At 53.2% G+C, this 16,597-nt stretch overlaps 1 protein-coding gene across 1 annotated transcript in view; it reads left to right on the top strand.

The window, feature by feature from the left end:
• Positions 1–16,597, top strand: part of B4GALNT3 (beta-1,4-N-acetyl-galactosaminyltransferase 3) — a 94,416-nt gene that overhangs the window by 45,922 nt on the left and 31,897 nt on the right. The window contains exons 2-3 of the mRNA XM_054167613.1: positions 14,384–14,487; positions 15,080–15,157. Of these exons, the coding sequence (XP_054023588.1) occupies positions 14,384–14,487; positions 15,080–15,157 (182 nt within the window). The remainder of the gene's footprint in view (positions 1–14,383; positions 14,488–15,079; positions 15,158–16,597) is intronic.

The following is a 16,597-nucleotide window of genomic DNA, read 5'->3' as shown; positions in this document are numbered from 1 at the left end:
GCTCTTCTGTCAGCCTGCTGCAAATCCTGTAGTTCAAGCAAGCCAAGCATCTCCATATCCTGTAAGTAAATGGTTTGATGCAAATTCTCTGTTTTAAAGGCAGAAACTGGCAAGAGCCTGGCTTGGTAAGTGTGAGACTCTGAGCTACTCCATAACCTTAATCTTGGTAGGAGTGGAAGCAGCTCTTTTTCACACTGCCTGTGGCTGGTTTGAGAAATTCATTGCTGTACATAAATGTCATGGTTTGAGGCCGAGTGCCTTTAAGAAACCATAGAGAAGACTTCCAGGAGGACCCAAGAGGGCTGGGGGGGGACTGGAAAGTGTAATTTGTTGTTATTTCATTCCCACAATGCCTGCATCTTCCCATTTGTAAGGGGACAGCAGAAGCTATTCCTTCCCCCTTTTTGCCTCCCTCTCTGCTCCTGGGTGGATGTGCAGAGCCTTATCTCAGGTTTGGTGCAGGGGGGGAGGTCTTGCTCATGCTGCCAGTTTGGGTCTGGAGCGACCTGGCTTGCCCTGGAGCCGGTGAGCTGGACTGGGAGCTGTGTCACTTGAGTATGCAGGGGTGCAGAGGGCTGGGGGGGCATTTGGGCCTGGGATTCTGACCTGCTTTGGAGGGAGTTCCCTGGAAGCTTTGGCCTAAGGAGGTTTTGGAGGAGCGTGGCCTATGGATTTGTTTGTGTTTCATCTGCTTTGCACTGTAGCCTGCAGCTCATGAGTGGCATTTCCAGGCAAACTTTCCAATTCAATCCTGCTGTGCTGTGTTTTGTTTAACTACTTGGAGCAGGGTTACAGAGCCTGTCTCACTCCTGAAACAGAGGCAAGAAAGAATGTGAATGCTCTAAAACTCTTAGCTTTTGATGGTAGTGCCTCATGAGGAGGCAGATACAGACCCAGCCCGTGTGCAGCAGTGTCTTGGGGACAAGCACACCAGCGCTGCAGGACAGCTGCCACACCAGCTGTAAATTACAGAGCTGAGCTTGCCAGCCCTTAATGGTTTAACTGCACAGCTATTACAGCCATAGTGCTGAGAGCACATTCTAGTATTTAAAGGCTCCTCCATGTGTTCTGTGTGGGTAAAATGATCTCTGGATTACTGTGACAGAGTAACAGAACAGAGAGTGTTTCTCTGCCTTTGCTGTGGAAGTTAGCAGTACCAAATCCGTGGTGCTTCTCTTACGTTCCTAGGAACAGCAGCAGGAGCTCTTCTGGGACTTTGAGTTAGTCTTGTCTCCTTCCCTTGAAAAACAAAGTGCCTTGCCTTTTCCCCAGCCTAATCCTTCATAGTTCTTCAGTACAGCTTTGCAGAGGCAGAAGAAAGGCAGGTGAGGAAGCACTAAGTTGCGTGGTCGGAGATGTGAGGATGGGCAGGAGAGGATTATCCCCATTGCTCAGGGGATGCCCCAGACAGGAGATGACAGCTGGGCAGTCAAAACTGCACCTCTGTGGCCTGGCATATCAGCTGGCTGCCAGTCATAGATGCCCTTTCTCACTGTTGTAGTTTGAGTTGGGTGCCCCTCTGGTGCATTCACTTCCTGTGTCCAGAAGTCCAGCCCAGAGGGATGGACACAGGAAATTGTGTATTTCCTACCATAATTCTTTGCACCACTATAAGATCCAGTGCGGAGTCTGGCACTTCCTCTTTCCTTCCCTCTCCGAGACTTGGTAACTGGGGGAGAGATCTCCCGGCCATGGGCCTGATTGGGCCCAAGGCCACAGGGGGATGGGCAGTCTCAGGCCTGGCCAGCTGAGACTAGCCCAGCAGAGGGAGGGGGAAGAAGGAGCCCTGGGGGTTTTGCATGCACCCTCAGGTGGGGATGGGATCTTTCTTTGTCACTGCGCTTTGGGTTTTCTGTAACATTCACTGCTTTCTATTTAAACTTTCATCACTTTTGCAATCTGTTTGCCTGAGTCGTTATTTCTGCCTGTGGTGGGGAGGGGACCTGCCCCAACCCATTACACTCACTCCTACAGGCTCTTGAACCTCCTCTTTCTTCAGCTTGGTAAGTGCAGATAGAATCACAGAGTGGGCTGGGCTGGAAGGGACCTCCAAACCTCATCCAGTCCAACCCCTCTGCACTCAGCAGAGACATCCTCAACTAGATCAGGTTCCCCAGAGCCTTGTCCTGCCTCACCTTGAATATCTCCAGGGATGGAGCCTCAACCACCTCCCTGGGCAACCTGTTCCAGTGTTCCACTGCCCTCCTGGTGCAGAGCTTGTTCCTAACACCCAAATAGTTTGCAGTTGTTTTACCTTGGCACACACTAGGTTGAAGCGAAAGCTTGGCAGCTCAGCCCCATTATTTTACAGGGCAGTGCAACTGGCAGCCATGTCCCAGGTTTCTTGCTCAAATTGAGTATTGAGTCCATCATCAGTAAGTGTGCAGGTGACACCAAGCTGGGGGCAGGAGTTGATCTGCTGGAGGGCAGGAGAGCTCTGCAGAGGGACCTCGACAGGCTGGACAGATGGGCAGAGGCCAAGGGCAGGAGATTGAACACATCCAAGTGCCAGGTTCTGCACATTGGCCACAACAACCACAGGCAGTGCTACAGGCTGGGGTCAGAGTGGCTGGAGAGTGGCCAGGTAGAGAGGGACCTGGGGGTGCTGGTTGCTCGTAGGCTGAACATGAGCCTGCAGTGTGCCCAGGCAGCCAAGAAGGCCAATGGCATCCTGGCCTGCATCAGGAACAGTGTGGCCAGCAGGAGCAGGGAGGTCATTCTGCCCCTGTACACTGCACTGGTTAGGCCACAGCTTGAGTCCTGTGTCCAGTTCTGGGCCCCTCAGTTTAGGAAGGAGGTTGAGTTACTAGAAGGTGTCCAGAGAAGGGCAACAAAGCTGGGGAGGGGTCTGGAGCACAGCCCTGTGAGGAGAGGCTGAGGGAGCTGGGGTTGTTTAGCCTGGAGAAGAGGAGGCTCAGGGGAAACCTTCTTGCTCTCTACAGCTCCCTGAAGGGAGGTTGTAGACAGGTGGGGGTTGGTCTCTTCTCCCAGGCAAGCAGCACCAGAACAAGAGGACACAGTCTCAAGCTGTGCCAGGGGAGGTTTAGGCTGGAGGTTAGGAGGAAGTTCTTCCCAGAAAGATGTGCTGCCCAGGGAGGTGGTGGAGTCCCCATCCCTGGAGGTGTTTAGGAAGAGCTTGGATGAGGCACTTGGTGCCAGGGGTTAGTTGATCAGATGGTGCTGGGTGATAGGTTGGACTGGATGTTCTCAAAGGTCTCTTCCAACCTGGTTCATTCTGTTCTGTTCTACTCCATTCCATTCCATTCCATTCCATTCCATTCTATTCTATTCTATTCTATTCTATTCTATTCTATTCCAATTCAGCACTGCAGTTCCATGTGCATATCCTCACTGAGAGTTTGGGGGGCAGGCACTCTGTGCCAGATCATGTTGTGGCAGGGGTGGATTTAATGGTTTAACTAGGACCATTTTAGTGGCTGAAGTAAGCTTTGAATTGAATCTCCCTCAAAGCAAGCCAGTGCCCCAGCCACTGCTGCTCAGCTCCTCCCTTCTGTATGAAATCTGCCATACCTAGAGGGCAGCAGCAGTGAGGTCTTGCTTTGGTGGCAGTGTCTGGGAGGAGACTGCAGAGGCAGTTTTGTCTGCTCCTTTTTCTTCTGCTCCCGAGGGCAGGGTCCTGCCTTTGCCTCCATCACACTGTTTTGTCCTTTTAACGTTCTGCAGGTTATTGCCAGAGTTTGCAAACTCAGTTTCACAAAGCAGTGAATCAGAGCCGTGGCTGGAGGAGGCATGGAGCAATTTCTGTCTGCACACACAGCCTCTGACTCCTGATTTCGCCCCAGAGGAGGCCAGCAATCAGACTGGCAGGGGTTTTGCAGGGCTTCCACTCTAACACCAGCTTTCATAACTTCCTCAGTCCTCTCAGCTCCAAGACTGTTGTTCTGATCTTGGTCTGAGGGCAAGGAATTCACTTTCTTCTGCCTATGCATTGTATTCACTTGAAAAAGTAACCAGAGGCTGCCTTGGCCTGGCTCTGCCCTTGAATTATTATTTTGGTACTTTCTGTGACCCCCTGTCTGTGATTCATGACTTGGCCTCAACTCTAAGGCTGCAAATCATTGGCTGTTCACTTTATTCTTCCCCCACACCTCTGTTTTTAGGAGGTCATTGTTGTGCTTGGTATGCCTGGGGTTGTGAGGCTGCACACGTGCTGTGTGGTACACCAGGAGGATGCTGCGTGGTAGACCAGGGGCAGGGGGTTGGCTTCCCCTGCAGGATGTTTGCCCTGGGCAGGGTGTGTGAAAGTCAGGCCAGGCTCTCTCATACCCTTCCTACACCATGGTGCACTCATGCCAGGCTCTCAATACCTTTCCTTAGAGCATGGTGCAGTGCAGCATATGGCCAGGTGACAAGAAGTTAGCTGCTGTCAGGCTGCAGGCACAAAACCTGTCTGCCTGAGGTGCACAGCTCAGCTTGTCCTCATGATCACACCGTCCAGAAGTATTTGGTAGCTGGACCACAGCCTCACTGCTCGTGCCACCCAGTGCCATGTGGTGGGGTGAAAGCACTCCCAAGTGCACTGCTGTAGGAGCAGGGCTGTGTGTGTGGAGTGTAGTCAAATGAGAGCAGGGAGTAGGAAGCAGAGCTGCGGTTCATGTTCAGGGCAGGAGGTTTGATCCATATGTGTTAGAGTCTGCTCCCTGAACTGAGCTCTTCTGTCATGTTCAGTTTCAAGCAGCCTTGCCCAGCATCTGTTGGACTGGTATGTTTGCAAGGCACCTAAAGGTAGTGTTTGATGGAGTGGAGCACTGCATCTCTACATCTGTTCAGCCAGCAATAAGGCAGGTATCACAGTATCACAGTATCAGTCAGGGTTGGAAGGGACCACAAGGATCATCCAGTTCCAACCCCCCTGCCATGGGCAGGGACACCCCACACTAGATCAGCCTGGCCAGAGCCTCATCCAGCCTGGCCTTAAACACCTCCAGGGACAGGGCCCCAACCACCTCCCTGGACAACCCATTCCAGGGCTTCACCACTCTCATGGGGAAGAACTTCCTCCTCCCCTCCAGCCTGAATCTCCCCACCTCCAGTTTCATTCCATTCCCCCCAGTCCTATCACTACCTGAGATCCTGAGCAGTCCCTCCCCAGCCTTCTTGGAGCCCCCTTCAGATACTGGAAGGCCACAATGAGGTCACCTCAGAGCCTTCTCTCCTCCAGACTGAACAGCCCCAACTCCTTCAGTCTGTCCTCACAGGAGAGGTGCTCCAGCCCTCTGCTCATCCTCCTGGCCCTTCTCTGGACACCTTCCAGCACCTCCAGATCCCTGTTGGAATAGGGGCTCCAGAACTGGAGGCAGTACTCCAGGTGGGGTCTCAGCAGAGCTGAGCAGAGGGGGAGAATCCCCTCCCTGGCCCTCCTGGCCACACTTCTCTTGCTGCAGCCCAGGCTCTGCTTGGCTTTCCAGGCTGCAAGTGCTCACTGAGAGCTCCTGTTGAGCCTCTCCTCCCCCAGCACCCCCAAGTCTCTCTCCTCAGGGCTGCTTTCCAGCCAGTCCCTGCCCAGCCTGGATTTGTGCCTGGGGTTGCCTCGACCCAGCTGCAGGACCCTGCCCTTGGTCTTGTTGAACCTCCTGAGGTTGGCTTGTGCCCACCTCTCCAGCCTGTACAGGTCACTCTGGATGGATCCCTTCCAAATAACGATAAACAGAACTCTGCTTCATACCTGCCAATTTTTCCTTGCCCTGAGCCTGCAACAAAAGAGGAGGAAAGGAAAGGAAAATGTTTGTGTGCAGAGCAGCCCCAGGACCTGCTCTTTGCTGAGGCTGCTGAGTGAAATCGTTTAGCAGGGTTACAGAAGGGCTGGGCAGCATGTGGGTGTTAATAGCATTTGCAGCTATGTAAGCAGCAGGAACAACAGCAGGGTAATTAGATCTCATCCTTCAGAGGGGAAGCTGATCACCTGAGAGGGTCTGGGATTTCTCCCTTGCACAGTTGTCAGGTACCTTCTCAGACTAATTGAATGTGGAGTGCTGGCTGGGGCCAGGGGCTTGGCAGTGGCTGGCTGGATCTGGTCTCCAAGTACAGCAGCTCTGGTCACGCTCCTGCCTTGAGGCCTGAGAGCTCCCCAGGTACTGCTCCTGTCTCTGGCTGTGGCTCTTTGCTCTTCAGTGTTTATTTATTTCTCTTGAGCACAGCTTCAGCTGCACTGCTCCAGAAGATTCATAACTGCTGCATGAGATCTCCCCAGCTCCACTTGCAGCTGAGGAAAGGCAGACGTGGCGCTGGGCCCTGACTAGACCCAAAGCAAGAAGCAGCTTCATCTTATTTCCTCTTGTTATGGCTTTTCTGTCACTTAGCAGTTGGCTTTCTGGCTCTTTGAGCAAGGGATTCCCAGCAGCCTGCCTTTTGTGGGGGTTTCTGCTTTACTGTACAGCATCTGTGTACCTGCCTGGATGTGCTCCGCTGTGATCTGGTGTGGGTATCCTGCTCTGGCAGGAGGGTTGGGCTGGATCAGCTTTTGAGGTCCCTTCCAGCCCCTAACATTCTGTGATTCTGTGAGCTGTCTCAGCCTCCTCTTCAGCCTCTCTTGCTTTTCTTTGTGTCCACTTTGTTTTCCAAAACAAGTTCAAGTCCTGAGGACTTTTCATCTCAAATCCAGTGGGGCTGCTGAGGCTCAGCCCCAGTGGTCATTTGTGTCCTCAGCAGGCAGCTGCCAGCCTGCCTGGCAGGAACAGGAAGGAAGAGGACCCCTTTTCTCTGAGGAGGAACCACCTTAATGTTTCTGGGCAGTAGCTGATGCCTGTGAGGCACTAAAGCAGAAAGCAAGGTGGATCCCTGCTTGTAGAAAGCAGTTGGCCAAGCCTCTGGTTGTAGGCACAGGGAGAATGCCGTGGGGGTGGAGTGAGGCTAAGAAGTGCAGTTTGAATGCACTCTGTGCAGAACCTCTGTCATCTCCAGCAAACTGATCTTCCCTTCTGGCCCTCAGCTGTGCCTTTGAGAGCATCTCTTTGCTCTTCAGGTCCCTCGCAGCACAAACCCATCCAACCCTCCCCAGCACTGTGCTGTGGCACGAGCAGCATGGCCACAGGCAGGAAGGTGAAGGTGTGGGGCTGATGTCAGTCCACTGAGGGAGAGCTGCAGGTTGCATGGATGCTGCTCTACCCTGGCTGCAGTGGCATCCCCCTCCCTGAGCTCTGCCCTGCTGCTTGCATGGCCACCAGACGGGCTGATTACAGTATCACAGTATCACCTCAAAGATCATCCAGTCCAACCTGGCACCACAGACCTCATGATTAGCCAAGCTGGCCCAGGAAAAAGCCATGTGCCTGCCTTTAATCTGGATTTAGGGTGAATCTCTGCCCTGGGCCATACCTCCTGGCCATGGAGAAGCTGGTCCTGATGCCAAGGAGAGGGCTGCTGCTTCTGACAAACTGTCCCACATCCACCAGGCAGTCCCCTGGGCATGGAAGGAGATCAGGTTGGTCAGGCAGGACCTGCCCTTCCTGAATCCATGCTGGCTGGGCCTGATCCCTTGGCCATCCTGTAAGTGCTGTGTGACTGCACTCAGGATGACTGTTCCATAACCTTGCCTGGCACTGAGGTCAGGCTGACAGGCCTGGAATTCCCTGGCTCATCCAACCAGCCCTTCTTGTGGATGGGCATCACCCTGGCAGCTTCCAGTCCTCTGGGATGTCTCCAGTGAGCCAGGAGTGGTGGTAAATGATGGAGAGCGGCTTGGCAGCTCATCTGCCAGCTCTCTCAGCACCCTAGGATGGATCCCATCCAGTCCCATGGGCATCCAAGTGGCTCAGCTACTACTTCCTAACTACTTCCTCATAGATTTCAGGGACACTACACTGCTCCCTGACCCCATCTACCAGTTCAGGAGGGCAGTTATCCTGGAGTCCTCCTGCCTCACTGCTGAAAACAGAGGCAAAGAAGGTACTTAGAACCTCAGCCTTTTCCTCATCTTTGGTTACAGTGTTCTCCTCCAGATCCCACAAGGAGTGGAGGTTCTTCTTGCCCTCTTTTTAGCATTACTATAGTTATAAAAATGCTTTGGGTTGTCTCTCACAGCAGTGCTCAGCTTGAGTTCTAACTGGGCTTTTGCCTCTCTCTTTTTTCTCCTGTGTGATCTAACAACATCCTTAAGCACATCTGGAGTTGCCTCCCCCCTTTCCAAAGGTGATATACCCTGGGTTTTCCCCTTAACTCCTTCAGGAGCTTGCTGGTCCATCTGTCTGGCAGGCTGCTGGCATCTTCAGCTATTCACCTGCCTGTGGGAGAGGCTGTTCCCAACATCCCAACCCTTCCCCTGGCTGTGGGAGAGGCTATTCCCAAACCTTTGATTTTTGCCTTTACAAACTCTTCCCTGCCTTTTGCCCTCCTAGCCAGGCCTGGGTTTGTAGAGGAGCAAACCCATCAGAAGGCCTTCTGGCCTTCCCTCTTAGAGGCACTGGAGTGTTTGCTGGGGTGTTGTGGCTGCTGCCTGCTGCTTTTTCCCAGGCATGTCCTCCTTAACTGGAATTAGCCATCCAGAAAGTGCTGCAGGCAGCTGGGCTGCTGAGCAGTGCTCATGAGGTGCTTGAGGCTAGCCTGAACTTCCTGGTGGTTTTGAGACAGAGCAGTGGATGTAGCTGCAGAGCTGCCCCACAGTTGTCATGCAGCAGGCAATATCCACAAGGTGATGTCTTGAATCCTGTGGCCTATACTGGGGAGAAAACCTGGGTCAGGATTTGGCCTCAGCATGTCTTCAGCTGCAGGAAGGTCACAGAATCACACAACAGCTTAGGCTGGAGGAGACCTCAGAGATCATCTAACCCAACCCCCTGCCATGTGCAGGGTCACCTCTCAACCAGCCCAGGTTACCCAAGGCCACATCCAACCTGGCTCTGAACATCTCCAGGGAGGAGGCATCCACAGCCTCTCTGGACACCCCATTCCAGACTCTTGCCACCCTTGTAGTGCAGAATTTCTTCCTAAGATCCAACCTAAACCTATTTTCCTTCAATTTCACTCCATTTCCTCTTGTCCTATGGTTGGACACTCCTGTAAAGAGTCTCTCTGCAGCCTTCCTGCAGGATCCCTTCAGGTACTGGAAGGCAGCTCTAAGGTTCCCCCAGAGCCTTCTCCTCTCCAGGCTGAACACCCCCAGCTCCCTCAGCCTCTCCTCACAGCAGAGGTGTTCCAGCCCCTGGATCATCTTTGTGTCCCTCCTCTGGACTTGTTCCCACAGATCTGTGTCCCTCTTGCTGTGGGGACACTGGGAAGGATGAAGCTACATCGGTTTTTTTAGCTCTCTCTCCTCCTAGTAAGGAAAGCCTGGGCCAAGCCAGGTCCCTCTCCAAGGGTGCCACATAGAGATTCCCAGGGAAAAGCCAGTCTTCTGGGAAGGAATGGCAGCACCAGGCCCTTTCTCTGAGGGAGGTTTTATCCTATTATGTTCTGAAAATCATTTCCCAGCAGGGTGGGAATTAGCCTGCCAAAGTACAGACTACCCAGCAAGGACTTCGCTGCCTGCAGATTAATTCCTCTCTCTCTCCTGTGCCTGGCTGATGTGTCAGTTAAATATTTGGACATCACAGAGGAGTGCCTCCCTTTCTTCTCTTTCCCAAGGGTCAGAGAAACGTCAGGCACTGGCCCTGGTGTGTGGCTGGGCTCTGCTGCAAGGCAGGCTCTGTGCCCTCTGAGGGCAGGAGCTGCAGTGTACGCGAGCCCAGGAGTCCCTGCACTGGCAGTGGCAGGCTCTGGTGGCCAGCATCCTCTTCCCAGGGGAGCTGGGTTCCTGATGCTTTGTCCTGAGATTATTCTGCTGAGCATGAAGTCCTGAGCTTGACAGTGAAAGCAAATAATCTCTGCCCTCTGCACAACAGGAAAAACCTCTTGGTGTCTTCACTTAATGTATCTCCAGCAACCAGCCAACTTCTGGTGCCCTTTAAAATGTTTCCTGTTTGAGAATCATAAAACCACAGAACTGTCAGGGCCCCAAGGCTCAGCCAGTCCCAACCCCCCTGCCATGGGCAGGGACACCTCACACTGCAGCAGGTTGCTCACAGCCACCTCCAGCCTGGCTGTAAACACCCCCAGGCAGGAGGCTTCCACCACCTCCCTGGGCAACCTGTGCCAGTCTCTCACCACCCTCATGGGGAACAACTTCTTCCTGACATCCAATCTGAATCTACCCCCTGCCCTCAGAGCAGTGAGTGCTACTTTCAGGCTGTTTCAGCCCCATTGAAGGTGGGACCATGTGTCCAGCTGCAGGACACTCACTGCTCACCAGGATTGCGTTATTTTGTGTGGAGACAGGAGCTGCTTCTCCTTTCCCATCACAGTCTCTGAAGCACAAGATGTGCTTAGCTGCATTAGTCAGTAGATTGCTCACCCAGAGTGTCTGACTGAAAGATCTTCTGCAGAAGATAAATATTGATGTTGATGTTTGTAGTTACAGGCTTAAAGCTGTAGCTTCAGATCAGAATCTGGTGGTGGGAAGATCTAACTCAGTAATTTGTGGCTGTTCAACATCTAGCAGGGCCTGGATGAAACCCACATAGCTAAGGCAATGTTCATGTCAGCAAAGCAGGACACAGACCATCTTTGTAGGGGAAGAATAGACTAAGGGCTTAGCACAGCCAGGGAGGGGAGTCTGTCAAAGGGTCATTCCTGGGGCTGGTTTGGGTTTGCCTTGGTCTCTTTATAGCCCAAAGGTGTGCTGGAGCTGATAGTCATGTGGCATGCTGTCTCTGTCCGGAGAGGGAAGGAGACTAGTTCTTTTGAATATTCCCCTGTTGTGAAATTAAGGGCACAAAAGGAGGCCAAAATATCAACAGCTAGGCTATTGATTACATAAATAAAATGGAAATAAGACGGGGAGAGGGAGAAGATAGGGAGGGAGGGAGAGAAGAGAGAGAGAGAAGAGGAAAGGAATCATATTACCACACCCCTCACCCACCCCAAGACAGTTTGAGTCTGTGGAGGAAAGATGCTGGGTTTGTGCTGAGGCTTTGGCTGGAGATGCGATGTGATCCCTCTGGGCAGCCTGGGTCTGTAGAGAAAGGGTGCTGAGGCTTTGGCTGGAGAATAGATGAGGTCCCTCTGGGCAGCGTGGGTCAGCTCCATGAGTAGCAGCAAGCGGGACTTAGGACACGGAGAGAGGGTTCAGTCTGCTTCCTTCCTTCTCAGCAGCATGCTCCTCCTTCAGCGTTTCTCTCTCTGCGGTTTTCTTCCCCTGCGTTTTTCTTCCCACTGAGCCAGTAGTGGTCAAGTCTTTTATACAGTTTTTAGTCCTTAGGTATGTGTCCAAGCATTCTCCCTCAGGAATTCAGGAGCCAGGAAATCATAAGTATCCAGATATCGTTCCCCAGGAAGTCTTTCTGTGTATTCATGTGAGTTTGGACAGTGGTCTGGATGGAGTGGGGGGGGGGCCTCCACCTCCTTCCTCTCCATCTCCCTGCCTACCCACTTATCACACATCAGGAGACAGGTGGAGAGTCCATTGACTCATCACCCTCCCTTCCTGGGGGTATCTGATAGCTGTCTTGAAGGCGTGCTGGCTGGGTCCTTGGGTCATTGTTATAGGCCAGCTGCAGTCCAGTGTTATTCAGTATTCAGTATCAGTATTCAGTATCACTAAGGTTGGAAGAGACCTCAAAGATCATCAAGTCCAACCTGTCACCACAGACCTCATGACTAGAGTAGGGAGGCCACTACTGCCCACTGCAGGCTTGAACTCACAACCTTCCCATTAAGGGTCTTATGTGCTACCAACTATCACGATGCAATCGCAAGGTGATTTGCATCCAGGATTGGTACTGTCTGGGCAAGCAGCAAGTGATTTTATCTTTGTTGAGTCACACCAGGAGTAGACTCTTACACATGCAAATGCCCCCTCCAAAGCAAACTGATGGAGCATGGTCCTGCTTAAGCCACCATGAGTCTCCTGTGCTGCTGGGGCGGGTGACCAGGCTGGAGATCGGTATGATGGTTCCAAAACAGTAGAGCTTCCCCAGCAGTGGGTTGTGCTGCCTGCTCACAGCCACTTTGGGCTTCAGAAGCAGTGCAGAGGACCCAGACTGTTGTCTCAACACTCAGAGCTGAAGCTGGTGGGATGGCTCCCTTTACTTACCAAGGCAGCCAGCTACTCTGGACCTCCTAGATGGGGGTGGAATTGATAGAGCCTGGCTCTGCTCCCTGGCACATGGATGCTGAGCTGCTCCACCTCCAGCCTGGGACAAACAAATGCTCGTGGCCCTTTTGGCGCTTGCACTCCTTACAGATAAGCTATCATGAGGTGTGGGCCCTGCACTGAGCTGCTGGCAGGTTGGTTAGCTGCTGACTCAATGCCAAAATGTTTAGCAGATCTGAAAACCACACAGTGTGAGACACTTCAGCACTGCAGGGAGGCCTGAGCTCTGCTCACCAGCACTGACTCGGTAGTGACACTGAGCTCCAGAGAGCTACAAGCTTGGGCTGCATCTTAGAATCAGAGACTTGGCAGGGCTGGAAGGGACCCCACGGATCAGCCAGTTCCAACCCCCCTGCCATGGCCAGGGACACCTCACACTACAGCAGGTTGCTCACAGCCACCTCCAGCCTGGCCTCAAACACCTCCAGGGATGAGGCTTCCACCACCTCCCTGGGCAACCTGTGCCAGGCTCTCACCACCCTCATGGGGAACAACTTCTTCCTAACATCCAATCTGAATCTCCCCATTTCTAGTTTAACTCCATCCCCCCAGTCCTATCCCTCCCTGACACCCTCAAAAGTCCCTCCCCAGCTTTCTTGTAGCCCCCTTCAGATACTGGAAGGCCACAATTAGGTCTCCTTGGATTCTTCCCTTCTCCAGCCTGCACAACCCCAACTCTCTCAGTCTGTCTCCATAGCAGAGCAGCTCCAGCCCTCTGCTCATCCTTGTGGCCCTTCTCTGGACACCTTCCAGCACCTCCAAATCCTTCCTGTAATAGAGGCTCCAGAGCTGGACACAGGGCTCCAGGTGGGGTCCCAGCAGAGTGGAGTGGAGAGGGAGAATCACCTCCCTGGCCCTGCTGGCCACACTTCTCTTGCTGCAGCCCAAGACAGGATTCTTGCTGATCTTTGTGCTCATCAGCTGCAGCTCCAGAGAGCTACAAGCTTGGGCTGCATCTTGCTCATCTTTGTCCATCCTAAGCTCAGGAGGCCAGCAGGGTTGTAGAAGGAAATCACCACTGCTCCTGGATCAAGCAGCCTGGTTGGTGAGGGGGGTGTGAAATGAAGCTGCTTTGAATCTGGAAGCTGCCTTCACTTTGTGATGCCATTGAGTGCATCAGTGCTGTGTTTAGGCTTTACAGCCCAGTCCCATCAGGGGCATTCTTTGCCATCATTTCCTTCAAGAAAAAGATTGAAAGCTTTTATTGTGCAAATATGTAGATATTCAGACTAGTATCCTTTTGATGGTTAAACTAGTGAATGATCTGCTTATTGTCATACTTCATTTTCCTTTGGGCTTGCTTGTTCAAACCCAGTGATGTTCTTGTCCTGGTTTAACGCAGCTGGCTCACAAGCCAGCCTCCCCTCACACAGGTAGAAGGGAGAGCAACACAGAAAAAAGCAAACCTGGGTTGAGCTAGAGAGCTTTCCTGTGAATGACACAAGCATGCCGTCCCCTTAGCCTCTTTGCAGAGCAGCTCAGCAAACTGCAGAAGCAGCAGCAGAAGCCAGAGACAAACCCACCCCAAACACACAGCAACCAGCCCAGAGGAAAAGCCCAGCATCCCAAACCCAGGAACCAGAAGCTGCAGGTGGAACAGGAAGCCTCTCATGTTTCAGTCTGAACTTCCAGCCCCAGGATCCTTTGCCTCAGCCAGCACTTGGGTTTTGAAGCTGGCCTGAGGGCAGCAGGCTATTGAATGTGGGCAGCAGACTCAGCTCAAGCCATGCCAGTTCTGTAGTGTGACCAGTGGGAATGGTAGGGGTTGGAAGGGACCTCCAGAGATCATTGGGTCCAAACCCCCTGCTAAAGCAGGATCACCTGGGTCAGGCCACACAGGAATGCATCTGAGTTGGCTTTGGAAGGCTCCAGAGAGAGAGACTCTCTCTGGTTATACTGTGATACTGTGGTACTGTGATCATCTAAGGGATCCACAAAGAGCTTCCCAGTGCTGGGGTGATTAATGGAATCTCTGGCATCTATTTGAGGGCTGTGATGAATCTTTAATACAACAAATTAATAAGGAGGAGGGGAAAGCTTTTAAGCAAGACAAAAGCAGTTTCTCTCTCTGTGTCAGTCTGTCAGCTCCAAAGTCACACGAACAGCTCCTGGTCTCTGCTGGACCATGGCGCAGTGTTAGAAGTCTCTCAGCCTCGTGGAGGAGCAGTTTATGTTGGTAGCTGCTGCAGCTGGTTCTTTTAGCCTGTGCTCTGACATCTCTCTGTTTCCTTTGTGCAGGATATGAAAGCTGGAGGGAGCTGGCTAAGGCTCTGGCAGGCACCAATGACCCAGGTGGGAGCCCAAGCCTTCAGTTTTCCTATCCACAGAAACTGGAACACCAGGTGAGGAGGCTTGAGATGCTTTCTGAAGGTTTAGAAGGGCAGACCTTCCCTTCTGATGCTGGCCCCAAGAGACAGCAGGAAAGGGAGCATGCCACAGGGCAAGAGCTGAGCTGAGTCACAGCAGTGACTCCACTGGAGCCAGCTGCCTTACTTCAGCTGTGCCAAGTTGCAGTCGTGGGCCCAGGCTGGCTGTGGCACAGGAAGGGAGCACCAAGCAAGGTGGGAGCAGAAATGAAAGGTCAGGAGGCAGTTTGTAGGTCTGCAGTGAAGCACATCCCAGTACTGCTGCCTGAAGGAAGCGCTGGAGGATTGCTTGGAGCTGTTTGAAACATGGCTGGGGCAAAAAGGTCTCACTCTCTGCTAGCAAACAGTTGCAAAGTGCTGGTGTCCTTTGCCCTCAGTAGCTCACCATGGAATGCCCCAGCCAGGGAACATCTTCACATTCCCATGGCAGCTCCTGCCCCTTGGCAAAGGAGCTTCAGAGCCTGCGTTTTCCTCCCAGGTCCTGGTGAGCAGGTGTGAGCTCTCTCCTGGAGCTGTCAGTGCTGGGCCATTCAGGAGGCTACTCTGACTTCCTCTACTTGTGTTTCAGAGCCAAGAGCTGCCAGGAGGTAGGAGGAATGAATCAAATGCTGCAGCTGTGGACAGCCCTGTCCCCTGGATGCCAGAGGTGGGTGCCTTTCTCCTTTGCTTTGCCTGAGGGAGCTCTAGAGGTCTGTGCAGCAAGAATGGAAGGCAGGGACCTCTGCCTGGAAATTAATTTGCTTCACTGGAAGTCCATTCCCTATCACACCCTCCTGCCTTAATGACACTTACAGACCTGAGTAATCATCTGGAAAGACAGGAGTGTCCAGATTCCTGACAATTTGTCTGTACCAGCCACCAAGGCTCCAAGCACTACCCACAGTTCCCTGAGAGCAGCCAGCTTGCTGCCTTCCTGAGAGGTAAAGTTTATTCAGGGCTGGCAGTGCACAGGGCCAAGGATCAAACAAATCAGTGCAGGACTGTGGCACACAGAAGTGACACACTGTGCTTCTGTGCTGGCATTGCTTGCTATCCACCCCCTGTGTGCCAGGCACAGATTTCCCCACTTCAGTGGCACTTGTGGTGAACAGAGACCTTCTCCAGTGACCCCTGAAGACTGGGGTAAATGTTGGTTTGTTTTCCTCATGCCTCTTACTCTTTCCTCCCCTGCTCCCTTATCTTACCATTCCTCTTCAGATAAGGGACCAATGCAGCTGGTTGTTAAGGAGAGGGACAGCAGCCCAGGGGCACTTAGCTCTTGGAGTCAGCTCACTGAGTTGCTCAAGGTGATTAGAGACCTGCACAAATTAGAAGGGCCTCTGTGGCTCTCCTGGGAAGGGAATAGGCTGCTGCCCCTGCACTCAGGGCAGGAGGGAAGTCCCTCCCTCTGGGCATAGCACTGGGCAGGTCAGGTCCCTGCACCATAGGCTAAAGCTTTCCTGGAAGCAGCCAGCAGCAGTCACCCTCCAGAGCCCAGAAGCAGCCCAGACCATTGATCTGTTCTGCTCCATCAGCTCTGAGGAGTGCCAGTCCCAGCTGAGCCTGAGGCAGCACAGGGCTGCCTCCCCCATGAGCAGCTGCTGCTCAAGAACCAGCAGGATGTGAGGGCCAGGACTGCTGGCAGGCACAGGGGGTGCTGCCTTCTCCCATGACACTGGGCAATACAGGCTTTACATGGCCTCCCCCAGCTTCTCTGAGGCTTAGCCCAGTGCCTGTGGTGCCCTCCCTGGTGATTTCTCACAAGCATGTTAGTCTTGAGAGCTGCCAGCTGTGGTGTGCAAGGAGCCTTTGATGGGCTAGAAATGCACCTGGTGGGGGCTGTGCTGTGGCTTGGGCAAAGGGCAGTGTTCAGCACAGGGCTGATTGGCAAAGCCCTCTGCTTTGCTGGTGGGGGTGAGTTCATGCCCCTGCATGCTGTGTGGCATGGCCCCATGCCTGGAAAACTGCTGCATGCCTCCAGCCCTGTCCTGCACTGCTCCCTGTTGGGGAGGAGAGCTGTGCCAGGCAGCAGGGCTGCTGCCCCAGGCCAGCTGTGTTGAGAGCTGGTGGCTGCCCAAATCCCTGGCTGTGCCCTGTGCCAGGGGGT

The sequence above is a fragment of the Dryobates pubescens genome, chromosome 15 (genome assembly GCF_014839835.1).
Source record: "Dryobates pubescens isolate bDryPub1 chromosome 15, bDryPub1.pri, whole genome shotgun sequence".
In the NCBI taxonomy this organism is placed as follows: Eukaryota; Metazoa; Chordata; class Aves; order Piciformes; family Picidae; genus Dryobates; species Dryobates pubescens.
The sequence above is the reverse complement of the archived record's forward strand: the minus strand, read 5'-3'. Positions and strand labels throughout refer to the sequence as shown.